Source organism: Thrips palmi, unplaced genomic scaffold, assembly GCF_012932325.1.
Source record: "Thrips palmi isolate BJ-2018 unplaced genomic scaffold, TpBJ-2018v1 HiC_scaffold_15, whole genome shotgun sequence".
NCBI classification, from domain to species: domain Eukaryota; kingdom Metazoa; phylum Arthropoda; class Insecta; order Thysanoptera; family Thripidae; genus Thrips; species Thrips palmi.
Window position 1 is genome coordinate 7912022 of NW_023144624.1, and position 19697 is coordinate 7931718.

The 19697-nt window shown below is 40.7% G+C and overlaps 4 protein-coding genes across 7 annotated transcripts; 1 reads left to right on the plus strand and 3 right to left on the minus strand.

The window, feature by feature from the left end:
- Positions 1–118: 118 nt before the first annotated feature.
- LOC117641668 lies at positions 119–3978 on the minus strand. Its single transcript, XM_034379171.1, has 5 exons — positions 3247–3978; positions 1884–2875; positions 1688–1810; positions 1363–1611; positions 119–1276 (listed from the first exon to the last, which is right to left on the minus strand). Exons 1-5 carry the CDS (start codon positions 3396–3398, stop codon positions 1101–1103), a joined length of 1692 nt encoding a protein of 563 aa, XP_034235062.1. The 5' UTR covers positions 3399–3978; the 3' UTR covers positions 119–1100.
- Positions 3979–4986: 1008 nt separating this feature from the next.
- LOC117641663 lies at positions 4987–12267 on the minus strand. 2 transcript variants are annotated; one of them, XM_034379162.1, is made up of 8 exons: positions 11769–12267; positions 11584–11676; positions 11432–11492; positions 11284–11347; positions 9921–11198; positions 9644–9830; positions 9268–9353; positions 7004–9069 (listed from the first exon to the last, which is right to left on the minus strand). In XM_034379162.1, the coding sequence occupies exons 2-8, from the start codon at positions 11662–11664 to the stop codon at positions 8892–8894; spliced, it is 1935 nt and encodes a 644-aa protein (XP_034235053.1). In that variant the 5' UTR covers positions 11665–11676; positions 11769–12267; the 3' UTR covers positions 7004–8891. The 2 variants fall into 2 exon arrangements, with proteins under 2 accessions (XP_034235054.1, XP_034235053.1); XM_034379163.1 differs by lacking the exon at positions 9268–9353 and having other exon boundaries at positions 4987–9069.
- A 1019-nt stretch (positions 12268–13286) lies between these two features.
- Positions 13287–17790, plus strand: LOC117641662 (double-stranded RNA-specific editase 1). 3 transcript variants are annotated; one of them, XM_034379161.1, is made up of 13 exons: positions 13287–13391; positions 13981–14060; positions 14157–14326; positions 14432–14659; positions 14744–14999; positions 15089–15254; positions 15336–15595; positions 15674–15791; positions 15866–16025; positions 16157–16308; positions 16399–16541; positions 16631–16824; positions 16908–17790. In XM_034379161.1, the coding sequence occupies exons 2-13, from the start codon at positions 14000–14002 to the stop codon at positions 17016–17018; spliced, it is 2019 nt and encodes a 672-aa protein (XP_034235052.1). In that variant the 5' UTR covers positions 13287–13391; positions 13981–13999; the 3' UTR covers positions 17019–17790. The 3 variants fall into 3 exon arrangements, with proteins under 3 accessions (XP_034235052.1, XP_034235051.1, XP_034235050.1); XM_034379160.1 differs by having other exon boundaries at positions 13317–13457; XM_034379159.1 differs by lacking the exon at positions 13287–13391 and adding an exon at positions 13500–13660.
- On the minus strand, positions 17784–19209 carry LOC117641674 (spidroin-2-like). Its single transcript, XM_034379182.1, has 6 exons — positions 19130–19209; positions 18821–18926; positions 18616–18729; positions 18343–18546; positions 18054–18230; positions 17784–17978 (listed from the first exon to the last, which is right to left on the minus strand). The coding sequence occupies exons 1-6, from the start codon at positions 19201–19203 to the stop codon at positions 17955–17957; spliced, it is 699 nt and encodes a 232-aa protein (XP_034235073.1). The 5' UTR covers positions 19204–19209; the 3' UTR covers positions 17784–17954.
- Positions 19210–19697: the final 488 nt, after the last annotated feature.

Below are 19697 nucleotides of genomic sequence, written 5' to 3' on the forward strand. Positions count from 1 at the left end.
CTTAAAACATAAAACACAATCTAGAAAAATGTTACAGGAACGATAAGGGAAGTTTCAATAGTGATCTTGAGATTGGCTTAAGCTATGAATAAACCATTATCAATAAGAATCTTGATTACAATACACAATACATCAAATTACAGTACTTCATACACATGAAAGATTACATGAATACTCACAAAGATACGAAACTCATTTAGAAAATAAACTGAATTGAAAGCAATTAATTGCAAATTTTTGGCATGCAAAGAGTCCAGAATAATTAACACACACAAAATGTTACACATGATGCTTAAATTCATATGTAAGGGAAACCCCTTCATCCGGGAATAATCATTCCCAAAGGAAAGAAACAATTCAGGGGAACAGAACTTAAGTTAATGGAAAGCAGATGTTTCACTGTCAAACACAAACACATGCTGGAAAAGGTAAGATGAGTACATTGAGCAGAATAAATTTTCAAGTACATATGGAATGATTGAGTTAGGATTAGTTTGTCCAGACAAAATTAATTTGCTGTAGAGGCACATAAATGGTTTAGCTTGTGCACAGTAAAATACATATTAATGGTGAGCAAATATAATAGTAGTTGATCAAATACATTCAAAACCCATGAACAGAATCCAAAGATAAATAAAACTTCAAACTGATTAAACTGAGGATTTAAAAGTACATTTAGAGAGTGGAAAAACTGTCTAGAAACATGGCATGCAATTAAAATTTTTAAATAAATGTAAAATTAAGAAAGTACAACTTCTCCGTTATAACCATATCACACAACAGCAATCCACTTTGATTTCTGTAATTAGTATTATTTTCTATGGTCAATTGCAGCTAGGACCAAATTCTTATCAATGGTAGGTTCAGGTTCAATGATCAAACCTAAAAGTGGTCCATAAGGCTTAATACAACATGCTACATTAATTAATTAACACCTAGAATTAATAATATGCTAACAACCTTAGCAATACAAAGTTAAGAAAAATAAAGAAAAGAAATAAGGCAGTCACCTGAGCAGATCAAACAGAAAAATGAAGAAAACTATAGGCATTATAGAAATCCATGAACAAGAGAGGCACTACAACGCACAAGAGTGGCATCTAGGCAGGCAGAAGACTGCGACCAAAGCCAAAAGGAATTGGTCGAATGAACTTAGAGCATGGGCCATGACGTTTGCGACCAGTAGAAGACCGCATTGACTTCAGGGTGGTCATAGTGGCTATGGGAGGAGGGTTCTCATTCTTAGGACAATATTTAATTGTGTGTGCATTAAACCCTGCAAGAAGAGAGAAACAAACACATGAGTACCTTAATCACACTCAAAATATCAGCAAAAATACCTAGAAAAATAAATGCACTTACCAGTTGCGCCACATAAGGAACAAACATATTGTTGGAGAACGGGGCAGACAGTGCGTCCCTGATCATCCTTCAACACATGACCACGGAAAATAGCTGATGTCTCTCCATTGGTTTTGCAAAACACGCACTCAGAGGTCTTGCCTCCACTGCTGCTACTGGCTGTGCTGTAAGCTCTACGAAAACGGCGAGGCTGCCTGCTGGGAGGGAAAGGGGCTTTCCCTGAGTCATTGGACTTGGATCCACCTTTATCTAGAATTGGGCAAACAATAGAATGAGAGAGGCATGATGAAGTATCACTGTAACACTAAATGCTTTTTGAACTTACAGTTATTCAGTGAATCAGCAGAGGTGTGACTAGCATGATCTTTGTACAGAGATGAGTTTGAGGATGATGAGCTGCCATCAGATTTAGAATCATTGCTCATAAATTGCATCCAAAATGGAGGACCTGGAATGAGTGATAACACTTAGGACTTCCTTGCATGATAATTAAAAGCTCAGGGTGAAGCTTAAGTACAAACCTGAGAATTTTGAAGAGGGAGTTTTACTTTTCTGCCCAGGGGCTGCTTGATATGCCATAGGAGTGGGTGGAGCATTCCTGAAGCTCTGCTTCTGGCTGGGCTTCATGCCATACCCATTCATATAAATTTTTCTTGGATCCTTAACATTGTTTTGATTTTGAATGTGGTACCAATTCCAAGGGATGTACCTCTTCTTCTTCATTTCCTTGATAATGAAATCATTTTTCCTTTTCGGAATAGCTGGCCTTTCGTTCTTCAGCAAAATATTTGAAGAAGCATTGTGTGAGGGTGGTAAATCACACTTGGCTGTCTTATGAATGGGGTCCTTACAGAATATTTGACTTTCTTCAGGCTTGTCATGAAACATTGCACTTGGATCATTCTCATTTCCAATCATGTTCAGGTCTGCAAGTTTAATAGCAAGCTGACCAATAGACTCACTTTCAGAGTTGCATTCATCGTTGTATTGATGGTCCTCAGTGTCTTCGAGTATTTTATTTAAGGCAGCAAGAATGTTAGCCGTTTTGTCACCTTCAGAATCATACTTGGAAGTAGAATCAAAATATTCCATAGTGGTCATACTGTATCTACTATCATTTTGAGGCTGCAAGAATGATTTACTAGAAGGATAGTCACTGAAGAATGAGTTCGAAGGCGCATAACTGGGTTGAGGATTGAAGGAATCGTAGAAATTTGGCCCCGCAAAGGCGTCCAAAGTACAGGCGGAATCAAAGCCAACTCCAAATCTCTGCTTATTCTCACCAACAAATCCCATCTTGAAATGTGAGGAGTCATTCTCAGCAAACAATGCCCTCTGGCCCACAGGTTGTCGGGAAGTACTAAGGAACTTCTGAGGCTTCTTCTTCCCCCATTCGGTCAGGAGGTCCCTTTGGTGATCCCTATGGTGATCCCTTTGGTAATCTCTCTGAGACCCAAACTTGTAATCCATGCTGTTGGCTCCCCTACCAAAGGAGTTGGCCATGGTGATTACCCTGCAAACACAAATACATTCACCAAATGAAAGATTCCTACTGAAAAAGACTTCCTCTCAACAAGCAACACACCAACACACACAACGGGCGACGGCGTCAAACCACAGGTCGGGGACAAAGGACAGCAAGAAAAAGTAAACCGAATTTTCAACAAAAAATACTACATATAATTTGACAGAGAAAAAGATGCTCAAAAACCGAAATCCCAAAGAAGATAGGCCACTCTGGGCTCTCGAACTTACTGCGGCATAGAAACCACAGATACCGCACCTGTGGAGCCGGCTTTATCCCCTATTTCTTGTCGGGTGAGAAGTTGATAGGCATTTCTAAGGCTGGAAAGAAAAGAACACGATGGAAAGACTTGAACTCACCAAAGAAACACTTGGAATCGGGGACTGCTGCAAGCGACGCCAAACAGCAACTTTAGACAAACACCAAGGATCCGTTGGCGTCGGGGGAGCAGCCGCCAGTTCCAGGAAGACGAGGCGCTTCTTGGAAGAGGGTGGGGGAGAGGGTGGGACATCAGCTGGGGTGGTTGGGGGCGCGCTTCACGCGCTGGCCACTTGTACCATCCTTCCAGAGATAGAAACCGCTCAAAAGTATTCACAGTTTGAAACAAAATGTTCAAACCCAAAACAGGCTGATTGAGGCTTATTTCCAAACTTCTGTTTAGCTGAAAAAAAGTAAATATAATCAAAGTTTTGAAAGGTAATTGCTTCTTGAAAGTGTTTATGGTTGGCACAAGGCTAGCAGCGTTCTGTTATTCATCCGCCAAGAAAGAGCGGTAAAATGCTTTCTGTACTTGGGAGGATAACTTCATCAGAAATTAAGGCCAAAGAGTTTCTTACGACGCGTTCTCCAGCATTAAATGATACAATTTGGGCGTTAGCAGCAGAAAAATGTGGGGTAAACATTCACCAATTTCGTAAATGGAGTTGGTTCATTGGTCAAAGCGGCGGAGGGACTAAGTTGCGTCTGCATCGTGCAGCGAAGGCGCGTATTTTGAGCTGAGCCCAGTGAAGTGGAGAAGCACAAGTTAAGAAATTTGTTTTGCAATCCTAAAAGGATTCTTTTGCCATAATCTCCATGCAAATGTAAGACTGACTTTACAACAAGCATATTAGCATCTGCTAACGCCAAATAACTCTTCAGCTGTTATCATTATAATGGGTTTTGGACGCTCAAAGAGAAAGAATGGATTTGCTTTGAAAAGGTTTATTTGACATTTCTAAACTCACAAAAATTTCGGTTCTTTGTTTGATTTTTATATTATCAATGAGGAAACATAAAAATTTGGATTGAACTTTGGAATGTCACTACTCATTCTAAGCCCCTACAAAATTACTGACAATTCTGAGTTTCACAAATGTATTTCTTGTTCTTTCAACAGAAATCCTCTACTTGAAAATTAGTACTTGAACTGTTAATAACAATGCATAGAGTGCGACCTCTTCTTGCAGTCCCAGATTCAGATAACCAAAGGGCTTAATTAACAAAGAAACAAATCAATGGGGCTAAGAAACTTATTTTCGTGCAACTTGAAGATGACTACTTCAGTGTGTTGTTCGTAACTCTTTTTTTCTTATTATTATGTAAAGAGGTTAGGCAAGTATTCTGTTTCCACACAAAGACATAATGAACAGGTAGACATTTGAAAAAAAAAAAAAAAAAAACTGTGGTGCATCACAAGAAAATATTGAAAGCCTGGCCCCTAATAATTTACTCATAATATTTTTAAAGAGTTAGAATCTAGAAACAAAGAACGAAAAACACAATTATTTCAGGATCAATCCTATCGCAAAAAAATAACAACTCTAATCTCAATGCGTCCTCTGCAAACTAGTGAAGTAAGACACAGGTCTACCTCCACCACTTTAACAGGGAAAGTAAAATGAAAAATTACTTGAGCATGGCTTAAAATTATGCCTATCATATCTTCATGCTAATCTGGCATTTGCAGCTGTTGAAACAATTTAGGATAAAACAAGCCTCAAAATCAACTCCAGAGGTTAATTAGACAGGTTGTATAACTAGTACCATGGAAGGACTGACAAGAGCCCTGATGGTCACCATGCAGAATCAAAGTGACCACAACGCAGTTCAACAAATGCACCAAGACCTGTGTGCTTCATTAGGTTAAGTGGTGCTTCTTTCATGAACCAACGACAATATTTTAAAACAAATAAAGTTAACTCATGTTCCTTGGTTCTCAGGAACATGAAACAGACTTATGTGCAAGTTCATAAAAATTTGTGACGTCTTGGGCCGCATCAACAAGTAGCACATTCTACTCCTATTTAACAAATAGACAACCAAGGAGATGAGAAGTACATACTCCTAGTTTTCATCTCACAGTTTATGAATGAGACTATGGTAATAATAAATTATGCAAATGTCCATAGCTAAGAAAAAAATTCAGGGGTGTAAACTAGCAACCCATGCACATAAAAGTACTATGCAAAGGGGAAATTTATCTCAAATCAAAAGTAACAATGTGAAAAACTGAAAAAAAAAGAAACAAAGGTTAAGTAAAAGATTTCAAGGCCAATATGTTGTTTTGAATATGTGATATGATACTTAATAAAAGGAAAAGGTTAAGTACTGCATTTGAGAAAATCTATTGAGAAATATGAAGAAGTGGTTTTTGCTTTCTGCGTTTAACTTAACTCATTGAACAGAGTGATGATTTTGAAAGAGTTCCATTAATAAATCCCATAAGTTTGTATTCATTTCTGAACACACAAAATGTACTGACTAGTAACATGCCAAGATGTAAGTGAAGGTAGCAGAAGATGGGATCCCTTTCACCCCAAAAATCCTTGGCTGTGACGAAATTAAGTTATCTTCAAACATTCTGCAGATGAGAAAAAAATTATAACAGTCATGTAGTACTACAGACGTAAAATGAATATGCGGAAACTGGGAATGAGGCTGCACACTACCTCAGAAGATGTTTGGTAGAAAATCTAAGCAGATTGGCAGATTTTCAAGAAAAGTATTCAGAACAATTGGCAAAGGTTGCTAAGAGGATGCAGTGAGTGAGACAGCAACATTTTCCTCCGAAACTATACCTCACATTAAGTACAGCAGTTTGCAGGTTTGCTGCACGCTTCAAGTCAAAGAACATTTCATTATTGAAGAAGTGACTCATACTTTCTCTTAACATCATTCTGCTTGATACGCTTCACTTTTTCATACACAATTTGCATGAAAATTTTTTTGAAAGAGATGAAGAAAAGGTGACTAAGAATTTGTAAAGAGCCTATTGAGGCAAGCAAACTATGTTAGGCAAATTGCGCCTACTCAAAACTTTACAAGGCAAATTTAAGATGGAGTAGTTGACCCTGACTTTTTGTGCAAGTTCTTCAAGCCTTAAGCTTAAGTAAAGAGTATTGCTCATTTCAAGAGAAACAAAGATAATAAAGAAAATTAAATGATCTTTGGAACAGCCACTGCACTTAATACCCTTGAGTAATAATTACAATAATCATAAGAGAAATTAAATCATGGTTAAATATATAAGCATGCATTATTGCTATATTTCACCACTACAGAAACATTCTCATGTCACCCTAGGATCGGTGACAAGATGTCACTGTGGTCACAGTGAGAAGCAAGAGAGGCGAAGTTTCTCTGCTCAGGTCTCTGCTTACATTCACACTATAATTTTTAAATAGTCCCCTTGAAAGAAGATAAGTTAGTGTGTTCACTTTCATCGATTTTGACATACAGTATTAAGTGATAGTCACATGAAGTGCCTCATTAAAATCTAACCGTTCTCCAGACATCCTAAATTAATAATTTTAAGCTTTTTTTTTCTCTTTGGATACTACTTAAAATGGCTCATTAAACTGCAACTAATGAAAAGATCTAATACTCCAAGAATCCCAGGATATCTATATCTGTACAATCCTGTATGTTATATGTGCCACATAATAAATAAAAAAATGGGACAAGACCACAAAAAAAAAAAAAAAAAAAAACACCCTTTGTCTATAAACAAAAGCAGTTCAAAAAATAATGTTTCTGTACCTAGGCTCTTCCTTTAATTACATTATTCAAAGACTCATAAGCGGCGATATTTTAACTACAACAACAAACACAATAATCGTATAATTGCACAGAAGCTTTGATGTTCAATTGGATGATCTTTATTTGATCAAATTACATCATTTAAGTAAAGAAGTACAATTATTTTCTCTCATGAAGCTTAATGCACGGACACTAAAGACAGAGTAACACAAACGTAAGTGCCTAAATAATTTTTGTTGCATTTCTTTGATTTGTATGAAATTGACAAGAACTCACAATACACAATTGTGCTTCCAGTTTAAGTTAAGGCGCACACATAAATAACTATGGAATATTGTTCCGCAAGAGCTGCAATCATTTACACTTGAACTTAAGTAATAGGGGGAAAATGGTATAGCAAACTATTTCACTCAAACTATGAGTAATGTTGCTCTCTAAGTTAAACAATGTGTACCTTTATACCTTGCAAAACAATCTAATTTTTTTCTTTAAGAAGTTTCTAGTTTCTTCTCAGGTTGGACACATTTATTTCAGCCAGTAAATCTTCATGTGCATAATTGTGATCAAAATTGTCTTTGTTGTAGCAAGTTTGGTCTGAAGTCTCCAAATCTCTCAATTTTATGCACTTTAAAATACTCCAAAAAGTTACCTAACCTAACTTGGGCAGTCGGGTAACTTTGCTTGCTTTAATGGATACAAAAGAGAAAATTTTTACAATAGCTTTTATTGTTTCCACTACTTACGTTTTTCAATATTTTTAATGTTTGGAGTCTTCCATAACTTCAAAACGAATTTAACAAGAAACAGGACTGTTTAGAAGGACCTAACAACTGCAGTTGTCAGTGTCAATTTTAAGGTTTGCATCAGTCACAAGATAAAACACTTTCTTGTATCTTTCAAATGAAGAAACTTCTCTTTTTTGTTAAGAAAAATGCAACTAGATCTCTTAAAAACCATGGCATTAATGAAAATGCTCCAGGGCTTAGCACCTACTAAGAGATAACATAGGAAAAAACGATACAACAACAAAAATTTAGGGAAGGGCAATGTTAGTTAACCAAAAGGCACACTAAGTAAATCGTTGAAGTCAACAACATGCGCATTAAACAGAAACACTAAAGTGTGTAGTTTTTTCTTTACAATATATTTTCACCACACACGTGTGTTGCATTTTCCATGCAACAATTAAGACAGAGCAATTTTCTTTTCCTCCTTAAGTGCAAGTCCCTGTGAAGCACTAACTTGCATTCTTATACCAAGCATATTCCTCTTTTCTTTTCCATATTTCTTTACACAGGCATGGGACCAGCCTGCTGGTCAAAAGAATGATGCCATAATCATAACGCTAGCACCAAACACTTACGTTCAAAACAAAAGATAACAAAAGACTCAACAAGGAGTTTCAAGAATAAACATTTCTTCAAGAACTGGCACATACCGCTTGAGTAAGGTTCAAACGGTTATGGCAATCCACACCATAAATTACAGAGACAATCATTTCCTATTGGTTTCGTTAACCTGAATACTTTGGGCAATCGAAACATCACAAAGTGAAGAATTATGGATACAGTTGAGGTTTTTTATAACCACTAGTCAAGTCACTAATACAAATGAAACCAAGGTAAAATTAATGATAAGAAAATGACAGTGCAAAATATGACTCCACAAACAAAATTATTAAGCACTTCAATATCAAGTCAACAACATTTTTTGTTCTGAGCAAAAAGCTCCAGGCTTAGAATGTACAATCAGAGATATAACTGAGACTTTTGGGAGAATCACCATGGATCTGGGAAACTTTTTGCAATTATTAAAGGCAAAGATTGACAAGAAACCAAACAGAAAGATAACAAAACTGGGGGTATTTGGAAGGAGCCTGAAGCCTTCAAGAATTTCCAACATCTTAAATACAGCAACATGAGGGATATATTTTTTTAAAAGGCACAAAGTAATCTTCAAAAGCTGCAGAGCTGTGGCAACAAACTCACAGCGTCACGGGCCGGCCGCCATGAAGGAAGGGGCATTTTCCACCCTTGAGACACGAAGCATCCGCCCAAAAGTGGCATGGTATGGAAGCCATGTCGTGAGAGAAACGGCAATGTGGACGTCTGCAACTGCCCTCCAGGAACAAACTGCACACGCGTTGGCTTGACGAGTAGCGCCTACAAAGGAACACACATAATTAAAAATTTGTACAATCCAATGTACACAAGGTTATTGAATTAGAGTCTTCAGCTTGATAATAATAATTGAGTTAAGAAGAATGAATTATTAAATAATACACAAAAACTGAAAGTGAGGGTGGGAATCTATAATAATTTAAATTATAGGTCCTAAGTCTATGAGACATCAAACTGTACCTCTTCCTTTCCTTTTGAGCAGTTCCATTACTACATAATGGACCTGTCTTCACAATTTTGTAGTTAATTGTATACTCAGCGATTTTCTGCAAAAAAATGTGCAATCAAAGCATAAACAAAAAGTAAACAAGGTGGTTGCGACCAGACAAGTGATAAAAACCAAATAAAATAAGCCCTGCTAAAAGGCATGCATTGGCAATTAATAAATACTGCAATTTGCTACATTGTACATTGGTGTTGACTAAACACAAAACAACTACAACTGGATGATTTGAAATTACTTGAAAAGAATAAACCGGTCAACTAAGAGGAAGGCAAGCAAATAAACAAGACATGCTGAAGTAAAAAAAAAATGTCATCTTCTCATTAAACTTACTTCAGGGTGTTCACACTTAGAGCCATTTATTTCAGACAAGACTCCACCATACTGATCAAGAAGTGAGCTGAGGTCGGACAGAAGTTGTTCCCCATCTTCACTCAATTCTTGTCGAAGTTGACTTTTGTGGGACTCAGCAGGTCGCGAACAATCCCAGCATCCATTACCATCACTCCATATGTGGTACCTAAATTAAACAGAGGGAAACAAAAGATAAGAAAACTTAGAAAACGTTAGGGTAACTATGTGGAACACACATCGATTTCAGCTGTCTTACCAAGACTGAGGGGAAACTCGTCGCTCCTGCCAATCTGCTGGCCAGCCTGGTATCCAAGAAGGTCCTGAAGCTTTTTCGTGGTTTTTCCCATCCATAGCTTGACAGATTTCTTCTTCTTCCGCCTCTAGTGACAGCTGTTCATCACCGGGAAAGTAAAAATCTTCACCAGGATATTGATGCTTCAGACCAGGGTATAATAGGTTCTCATTGGATACATCTTCTTGCTCCGTTTGGCAGCACTTTTCATTTTGACTGACACGGAATTTGGGCACAAAGTCAACAAGCTCTTCAACATCACTATCTGTGTTCTCAATCCCTTTGTGAGTTTCTTTTACTTTGTATTCCATGTACTTAGGAGGAGAGTCCATATCAGCATCGTCTTCAAGATATAATGCTCCGCTTTCACTTCTTGTGAATGTAATGCGATCCAAACTTGTCGGTATAGCAAAAGTGGTGCCATCTGCATAACTTGTGCTTTGGTGGTTGTGTTGTCGAGGAGCTTGTTCTTGTCGAATAGGGACAAAGTGTGTGCGAGCGGATGTCAGTAAATCTTCCTCTTCTTTGCCAGCATCCGGTTCTTCAGCAGCAGGTGGCGGAGGGGCAGGCATTGGAGGCAGTGCTTCACTGGCTTGACGATTTGCATGTAATGCCCTTGGTATGACCTCAGTAAAGCTACTGTCTTCACGATTATGATTCAGAGCAACAAGACTGTCAAAGCAAGGATTTGCATCGCCTTCAGACCACTTCACAGAGGGAGGCACACTCCACTCGTCACGAAGTGGTTCTTCAGGAGATGGGCGGCTGGACCAGATAGAGCTTGTAATATTGGTACCACAGGCAATGAAGAGGTTCTGCTTACTACCATGAACATCCATGGGAATGGGGGAGGCTGTCAGATGATCGTCACTTTCGTCTTCTCGCAAGTCTTCAGCCATTTCTGAGACATCGTCTGGATTCCAAAGTGCCTCAATACTGCTGTCAAACTTTGCGATGAGTCGAGCAAGATTTCGGTCTTCAGATCTGGGCATGGATGAGGAGACCAAGTCACTGTGTTCTTCATAGAGGGAATCCATGTCACAGGGTATCCCTGAAGATTCTGAGTGGCTTTCACCAATTTGGCAAGCCTCCTTGGCAGCACATTGAGTGAAGGCGAGGTAGAGATCTCGGCGACACTTGGGAGCAGAATCCTCCTCCATCATTGCCTGCAAGTCGAGCTCCATTTTCAGATGCCCCCATGCAGGTGATTGAGTAGGTGTAAGCTTTGGTAAGCCACGCCACCTGTTGGAAGGCAATAAATACAGAATTACAAATGAAACTTTAAGAGGAGATGGAGATTGATTAGTAGGCAGAAAAATTTGATTACTTCATGTCCGATGATGGAGGGAAGTGAGCCTCTTCCATCTCCGGAACTTGAGTCTCCATCTCGCCTGAAATCAATACAAAATCAGTTCACTCATTCAAATGAAAACTTAATGTCCATAGCCCACAATCTTGTACTTAAGATGAACTACCTTCACAATTCGCCACACTGAATCTCATGGGAAATGAGTTCAGCAAGTCAACTCCATATTTCTGAAAGAGTAAGTAATTAGAACAATCAATTAGGACGCATAATTTGTTAGGAAAATAGAAAGAAACATATTCATGGAAAAAAATATCTTACAAAGTGGAGTTGATATTTGTTCTCCAGACCTGTGACAAAGGGTCCCTGAAACCAACTCTCCACCAACTGAACGCACTTCATGCTAAGTTGATGCTGAAACATGCAATAAGAAGAGCAAGTATAAGCATGATGGTATGATGGTAAACGGTAAATAAAAGATAATGGACACTTGATTGAGTAATCACCTCAGATGAATAAGCAGCAGTGGAGGAGAGCCGAGCTCACGAGAAGTGCGCAGCAGAGTGGAGCAGCAGCCAAAGTTTGCGGTCCGGTGTGTGGGTGTGTACCCTAAGGTGTGCGCAGAGCGCGGGTCACAACTCCCTTTTCTCTTACTCTTCATTGCCACAGAATCCGTTATTCGTGTTCAAAACATTCCGTTCGGTTCGGCCAGAAGGATTTATGACCTTGAGCATCGCCTTTCAAAGCTTAATTGATATGATAGCAGTTGTAGGAGACTTTTTCATTGAAGTAAAATTCAAACAACCAAAGGATGTATTGATGCTTTGTTCATTTGTTACTTGTACTTCTTATAGCTTTGAACTTAAGATTAAAATGTGGCAAGTTGAACTTAAAGGGTAAGCTTTTTTTTAGTTGTGCTGGTAAAATAAAATGTTGCGGGAAATTATATCCATGGTATGTGTGTGTTTGCTACCAAGATGCAGCAAGGTGCCACCACCCCATCCTTCAGCTGAAACAAATAAAAAAGAATATTTCATTAAATTTACATCAAAACGCAAAAGAAAACTGAAGATATGAAATAGGAGTCATTAGATGATAAATTCTAAACGAAGAAATGAGAGATATAGCAAAAACACTTTCTGACACCATGGGTATCTTGACTTAAGAAACAATGTTATTTTGGGAATTTCCATCACTACAGAAACATGAGAACAGTTGGTGGTTCCAATGTTGAATAAAAATGTCGATGGTCAATGTCTGACAGGAAAGTAAAATCACAACAAAGAACGGTCAGGTCTGAAAATGGAGCCCGTAGAAGCCTTGCACACACCATGTTACCCACTGCCAAGCCTACAGATTGACAGTTCCTCCAAATTAATTCATTTATTCAGGAGATAAATGAAACTTGAACTGAGGGCTAGGACATGTCCAAAGGGTGCAACTCGAGGCCAAACACCCACAGTAACAAAAGCGAACTGCAGACTGCACTCAGTATCCACCACGGCTATTTACGATTTAAAGGACCCATTCAAAAAGGAATTAAACGAAAATACGTGACAAAGAAAGATGACAACAAGTTTTCAGAACGAAACTGACAAGGAGCAGCTTCATAATATTGCGAAATAGAACCTCGAGAACAAGGAATGGAGAAAACATTTAATAGGGATGGAGTGTGCCTGAAAAATTAATTAAATAAAAGGAGTACTGAAAGCATATTTCTGAAATAGGTGTAATTTCGAATTTCAAGTTACGATTACGAAACGTCTTTTCCCCAACGAGCATCGCCTCGCATTTCCCTTCCTTCCAGAGGTACGTGTAGGAGTGGCAGCAGCACCGTGCAAATAATCAAAATAAATGTCAAATTTTTAGAATAAAAACTTGCCTTGTATTTCAGAAAGGATGACGACACACACACATCTACTACTACAAAAAAGCTTGCTTCAAAAAAACATGTCACCTACGATGGCGGCTCGCCGCCTTTTCCCAGAGTGGTTCCGTTTGTAACACCGAGCTGCTTCTGGAATGCACCCCAGGAGACGCCACCTCGCCATGCGACCAGGCACTGACCATACGATGCAGCGCCCTTAGGAACAAACCCGCTAGTTTACGACCGATTTGAACAATTACAGGTTCGCATAATTTCTTTACCTCACAAACGATTTTCTGGTTTAGTTACGCGACGAGACGCGTGCTTTGTAAGTATGGGCCAACCCACGCTTGCGTCATGCTGTATTTCGTGGCAGACACGTTTTACCTCCCATCCAATAGAACGAAAATCTCCCGGCTACTTCGTTCAGTGACATCACTTTCAATGAGAAAAGTCTCAGTTTGTGATTCCCGGCATTTATTTTTCAATTGTCTGCATTCTGAATTGATTTAAGATGAATGAAGAGTATTGGTCGGTAGCTCTTAACATTAGTCTAATACGTAGATCAACTTGAAGCTGCTTGTAAAATCAAATTATGCGATGCCAAGGGGTTATGGTGCACTCGATTGATTTCGTTGAATGTAAACGCGTTTTGTTTTCTGGTTTTCTGGATGATGACTGTTCTTTGCTACGCAACATCACATCTCAAGATGTTTGCCTGTGACAGTTCGCTTATTTCAAATTTATACTGTTTGTTATTTTAACTTCTAGTCTTTACACCAACCTTGCCCTCGTAATTACTTATAAACTGTCTACTTTCTCTGAATAATCTCTATGAAACTGCTTTTCAGGGTTCTTACACCTGTCGTCATGGATGTTGAGATGGATACAACTCCAGTGACTGTGAAGCGGGAAGCTGAGAATGACAGTGGTGTGTGCCATCATCTTTAACCATCTTCCTCTTGACTTTACCCTCATTATGAAGTACATGTGGTCATGCTTTCTTTGGCAAATTTGCAAATTGCAGATGTGGCTGTCCCTAGAAAGAAGAGGAAAAAGAATCCTACAAACTTAAACCGATTGCCTATTCCGAAAAATGCAGTGTGTACTTTAAATGAGATAAGTCCTGGGCTTGTTTATACTTTTGTGTCTCAACAAGGACCTGTGCATTTACCAACTTTCACTGTCAGTGTTCAGGTGAGATTGGTGATTTGCTTTCTAGTTTTTATGTTAGTTGTCTTTTTTTCTTACCTTTTGTTTTGAGTTCCTCAAAATGTACATAAAATTGTTTTCTTCTTGCAGCTTAATGGGGAAACATTTGAAGGGCAAGGTCGAACAAAGAAAGCAGCAAAACATGATGCTGCGATGAAAGCCCTACGCTCTTTTGTTCAATACCCAGATGCTTATGAAGCTAGTAGAGTTCTAAACAGTTGTGGTAAAGATGTAGATTTCTCCAGTGATATTACTGTTGGAGACCCATCCATCTTCAGTGTCTACAATTTGTCTCCTCCCCCTGCTCAAGACACAAATGTATGCCTTCCATAATATGATGGTATTTAATTTTACATCTGATAGTCACTTACATGAAAACTTAAATTATTTTTCGATTTCCAGGTTATTTCTCCTTGTGCTTCACAACCCAAGGCTGAACTTCATGATGTAGGTTCTAATGGGGCCAATCAAAACACTGCTATTCATCCTTTACTTTTAAATTCAAAACGCAATCCCGGAACATTAGAAAAGACTCCAGTAGGATTACTGAATGAACTCAAGCCAGGTCTTGAATTTCGTTGTATTAGTGAGAAAGGCGAGCAGTACAACAAATTTGTTATGGAAGTGTATGTTGATAATGAGAGGTTTGAGGGCTCTGGTGAGTATTATTTGTTGCTTTTCACGTAAAATGATATTTCCTCATAATTGCCTGTTTTGTTAATGTTTCATTTTTTCTTCTGTGACTAGGTCAAAGCAAAAAGTTAGCAAAAACTGCTGCAGCCAAAGCAGTTCTTGCAAAAATTTTTAGCATCTCATATTCCCCTCTTAGCAACAGAGCCACATCAATGGCTTCGGGTACATCAGCTGATGAAAGAATCACTCTGCCTCAAATCCTTGCAGATCACATTGGAAGGTTTGCATTACTTTATTGATGATAATATTGAAGCAGCATGCTGAGAGAATTATTTAATCCTTGTATCTTTTTTTCCTTCAGACTAGTACTCTCTAAATTTGGAAAATTAGTTGAAAGCAATTCCCAGTATTCAAGACGTAAAGTTTTATCAGGGTTTGTGATGACGACTGGACCTGCAATGGAAGATGCTCACATTATTTCAGTTACAACTGGAACAAAATGTATCAGTGGTGAACATATGAGTGTCAAAGGTGCTGCACTGAATGATACTCATGCTGAAATTGTGGGAAGAAGGTGTTTAATGGATTACCTGTATTCCCAATTGGAATTATTATTAAAAGGTGCGTGCTAATCTTTTTTGATATTATTTTAAATAACAGTACTTAAGTATCATGTATAATCTTATGATTGTTTTCCAGGAGAAGAGGCAGCTGCTAGGTCAATTTTTATTGCTAGAGCAGATGGACATGGTTTCCAACTTCGAGACAATGTTCGCTTTCATCTTTACATTAACACTGCACCTTGTGGGGATGCGAGGTATGAAATGCATCATCTTAGACTCGTTTTTTCCTTTTGTTGAATCATTAATGCACCTGTTATTATTTTGTTAGGATATTTTCTCCTCATGAAGCTGAAACTGAGGAAGAGGCTGTGGACAAACACCCAAATCGAAAAGCAAGAGGTTTGCTGAGAACAAAAATTGAATCAGGTGAAGGAACTATACCTGTGAACCAAAACACTGGAATTCAAACTTGGGATGGTGTATTACAGGTGTGTTCCATTGATAGTTTGTTCTACTTTTGTGGTTTTATGTCAGTAGCCTTCAATGAAATGCACAGGTCTTATAAAGGAATTAATTCAACTTGACTTACTTTCTGCTTTCTTCTTCATTATGTTTGCAGGGTGAAAGACTTCTGACCATGTCCTGCTCAGACAAAGTTGCACGGTGGAATGTACTTGGAATTCAAGGAGCACTGCTTGCACATTTTATTGAGCCTATTTATCTGGAAAGCATTGTTCTGGGAAGTTTATTCCATCCAAGCCATCTTTACAGGTAATAAAATGAAGATTTTATGACATGTTTGTTGTATATTGAGCACTTCTAAACCCCATTTGTTATTATCTTTTTTATTTTTCTGTTTAGGGCTGTCTGTGGAAGAATAGAAAATAGTATTGAAGGTCTTCCTCCTCCATATCGACTCAACAAGCCTCTCTTGAGCCTGACAAGCTCACGAGAAGCAAGACAACCAACTAAAGCGCCAAGCTATAGCCTCAATTGGACTTCAGGTGAGGAAGATATCTTTATATTCAGTTAAATGGGGACTACACCTTAACTTGCCTATTTATATCATTCCTTTATTTCTGTCGGTTTTCAGGTGAGCCCACTGCAGAAATTATAAATTCTGTCACAGGGAAAGATGAACATGGCAATGCATCTCGAATTAGTAAATTTAAACTCTTTCAAAGATTTCTTAATTTAATGGGCAGAATTCCCACTCGGTCAGGAACAAATTTAAAAACCTGTCCTAATATTTATGCAGAGGCCAAACTGGCCGTTGACGACTATCAGGTTAGCATAAGTCAAATTCATATTGTTAAGTGAGAAACTTGTTTCTCGTTTGTCATTTGTCTCACTTTGTCCTTTTTTTTCAGCAATCTAAAAATCAATTAATGAAAGCGTTCCTTAAAGCCAGCCTGGGAACATGGCTGAAAAAACCAATTGAACAGGACCAGTTTGAGATTGAAAAAGTTTCTCCTTCATGACGTCACATGGCACAAGATTATATCTTAAGCAGTAATTATGAGCATCATCATCTTCAACTTTCATCAGCTTCAATATCATATTTAAATCATTGCCACCATCATTGTGACTGAATGAAATCATTTAATCATGACTGATTTGAATCATTAGCAGCATTTTTGTCATCACCATTGTCATCACCTCCATGAATGGACGAATAATTGAAGTATGTGCATAATTTACCTACAATTTGTGATAGGTAGCCCTGATTTTAAAATTAAGAAAAAATAATGGAATGTGAAAGATTGTTTGTAAACATGAACAAATTCTTGTTTCATCAATTAATAGTAGCTCAACTTAAAGGGACAAACCTACTGTGATGCATTTAACTGTGGATTGGAACTCTGCATTCCAATGAGTATTTAAATGCTTTTTTAAGTGTACCTTTATTTTTCATGTTTTGTGTTTTGGAGAAGGTGTTAAACTATCCAGGGTTTGACAGAGTTGAAAATCCTTGTAAGCTGATGCTGTAAGCTGTTAAATTTTTACTCATTTTCTGTTTCCTTTTCAGAATGTTTTTATTTTTTGTGTGGTTCCTTTCTCTCTATTTTATTTCTTTGTAGAATAATAAGCAAGAATTATCACTTTCTCTTTGACAACATGTTTTCCTATTTTAAAGTTATACCTGGTACAACTTGCATTGATTCCTTTAATATTATTATGAATGTTTGAATATTTGCCATTTTGTTACAGAATTGGAAATAAAGTATGTTGGTTTCGCCACCTCCACCACAACTGTGTGTTTTCATTTCCCTTGACATGGTTGCACAGTCTCTTTTCCGTTTGACCCTTAAGAGATCAACAGCTTTTGTAGGTCTTAGGATTAATTTTTGAGCATAGTGTAGTAATGGCATATACAGATTTGAGCTGCGCGTGCGGAGACTTAAACTGAGGAGCAGTCAACGCCAGGGTCGGCCCATCGTCTGAAATTGAGAACTGAGTAAGGCTTAGCCCGTAGCCTCAGGAACAAAGCTTAGAACAACTGTAAATTAAGACACCTTTTGCACTTTGGCCTGGTGGACCAACAACGGGGCTGCGCGGCGCTTGGGTGGAGAATACCCTGAGGCTGGATTGGTAGCCTGGGCGCCCCCATGGGGGCTCGTGGACGGGGGCAGGCCTCTGCCTTGCGGCCCTCGCGGCGCTCTCGAACTGGGAGCGACGTACGAACACGAACCCTGGGCAACGAGACGGTCGAGACAGGGGAGGAGAGGGGAACGAGTCAGCCCCCGACCCCCGGCCAGGACTGCGCCGGGACTGCGCTGGGACTACCGGGGCTTCAACTCGAACCTTGGTCGCTGTCTTTGCTGACCACGCGGGGGCTGCAGCCTTCGCCCGGCCCGGATGTCCCGGACCCGGATGTCCCGGACCCGGATGTCCCGGACCCGGAGGGGCCTGTGCCCGGGCGGACTGGACCTGCGCCACGGGGGGGCTGTAGTGCTGGTTCGCAGTGCTTGCCGACGCAGGGTGGCTCTCCAGTCCGACGAAAGACCGCTGCGAAGGACGCAAGAAAATTGACTCCTGGGATCTGGACTCGAAGGCCTAGGTTGTGTCCCGTCCTACCTGTTCCTGTTTGGGCGAGAGGCTTCCGGTCTCGGCGGACAGCTGGGCCGAGCCTCTCGGCATGGCTACTATCGTGGCCAGCTGGACTTGCGGGAGGATGACTCCCGTCCCAATCTGTGCCGCCGAAGCAGTGCGCGGCGCGGTGAGGTTCATGTCCATGCCCCGCCCTTGCCTACAGGGGGCTTCCGAGCGCCACCCTACGTACCTTGACGGCCCCACTCGCCACACTCGCAGGGGCGACGCGGTGCGTCCTGGCCTGGCTGCACTGCGTCATGGCGGCGGCCCTGGTGTCCGCGGGGAAAGAGCCGCACCTGCAGCACGAGCAGCACAGTGGAGTGACTGAGCGCCCCGACCGGTTGTGGTCCAGCCCGTAGTGGTAATGGTAACGCGCGCCGCGAGGGAGACAGCGCGCTCCACGCGGCTGCGCGGCGGGCCGGCCTACCCCGGCGTTCCCAGGCGCTCCACACTCGGCCATCCGGGGCGGTGGACTCGGTGCGCCACGGCCACGGCTTACTTGTCCGCGTAGGTGAGTCTGGCGGCCCTGTTCCGCGTGCTCGGGGCCTGGCGGTGGGGGTGGGGGTGGTCCATGCCGCAGTTGTGCGCGGGGGTGACGGTCCGCGGCACGGCGAAGGCCCGGTACGTGGGGTAGGGTCGCCGCAAGGGCGCCGCGGGCGCGGGCGCGGGGCTGGCCGGCACCTTGGGCGTGCTCGTCGTGCTGGCCGCCGGGGTGTTGCGCGCCACGGTGGGGGAACGCGCCGCGCGTGGCAGCGCTCTGGAAACCAAGTTGACTGCTGAAGTCGCTGTGCTGGTGGGAAACGGAAGCGAATGGCGAATCCGCACTCACTGCATTGGAGGGTAGCATGGCGTGGTGTAGGAGGAGTCCCTGGACGTGGCGGAAAGGACGTACGGGGAACTGCGGTAGGCGCGGGCCTCTGTGTCGTCCGCAGGGAACGTGATGGTGGGTTCCGGGTTGGCGGACACGGTATTCACCCGGGCGGCCGTCCTGGGCGCCATCCTGGAGGGGATGGGGCGCGCGGTGGCCCAAGGCCGGCTGCAGCCCGCACCCCGCCCCGGACCGCGAT

Bases quoted from the DNA above. Each gene is read 5' to 3' on its own strand.
- LOC117641668 (XM_034379171.1), bottom strand. From the start codon at position 3,398: ATGTCCCACCCTCTCCCCCACCCTCTTCCAAGAAGCGCCTCGTCTTCC. The intron at 1,612-1,687 runs GTAAGTTCAAAA...GCCCAATTCTAG, and splicing joins TGCTGATTCACTGAATAACT to ATAAAGGTGGATCCAAGTCC. The intron at 1,277-1,362 runs GTAAGTGCATTT...CTCTTCTTGCAG, and splicing joins TTCCTTATGTGGCGCAACTG to GGTTTAATGCACACACAATT.
- LOC117641663 (XM_034379162.1), bottom strand. From the start codon at position 11,664: ATGAAGTGCGTTCAGTTGGTGGAGAGTTGGTTTCAGGGACCCTTTGTC. The intron at 11,493-11,583 runs GTAAGATATTTT...TTACTCTTTCAG, and splicing joins ACAAATATCAACTCCACTTT to AAATATGGAGTTGACTTGCT. The intron at 9,070-9,267 runs GTACAGTTTGAT...GTTCCTTTGTAG, and splicing joins GCTCAAAAGGAAAGGAAGAG to GCGCTACTCGTCAAGCCAAC.
- LOC117641662 (XM_034379159.1), top strand. The intron at 14,327-14,431 runs GTGAGATTGGTG...TTCTTCTTGCAG, and splicing joins CTTTCACTGTCAGTGTTCAG to CTTAATGGGGAAACATTTGA. The intron at 16,026-16,156 runs GTGTGTTCCATT...TTATGTTTGCAG, and splicing joins CTTGGGATGGTGTATTACAG to GGTGAAAGACTTCTGACCAT.
- LOC117641674 (XM_034379182.1), bottom strand. From the start codon at position 19,203: ATGGACCACCCCCACCCCCACCGCCAGGCCCCGAGCACGCGGAACAGG. The intron at 18,927-19,129 runs GTAAGCCGTGGC...CTCGTGCTGCAG, and splicing joins AGACTCACCTACGCGGACAA to GTGCGGCTCTTTCCCCGCGG. The intron at 18,730-18,820 runs GTACGTAGGGTG...TCGGCGGCACAG, and splicing joins TGGCGAGTGGGGCCGTCAAG to ATTGGGACGGGAGTCATCCT.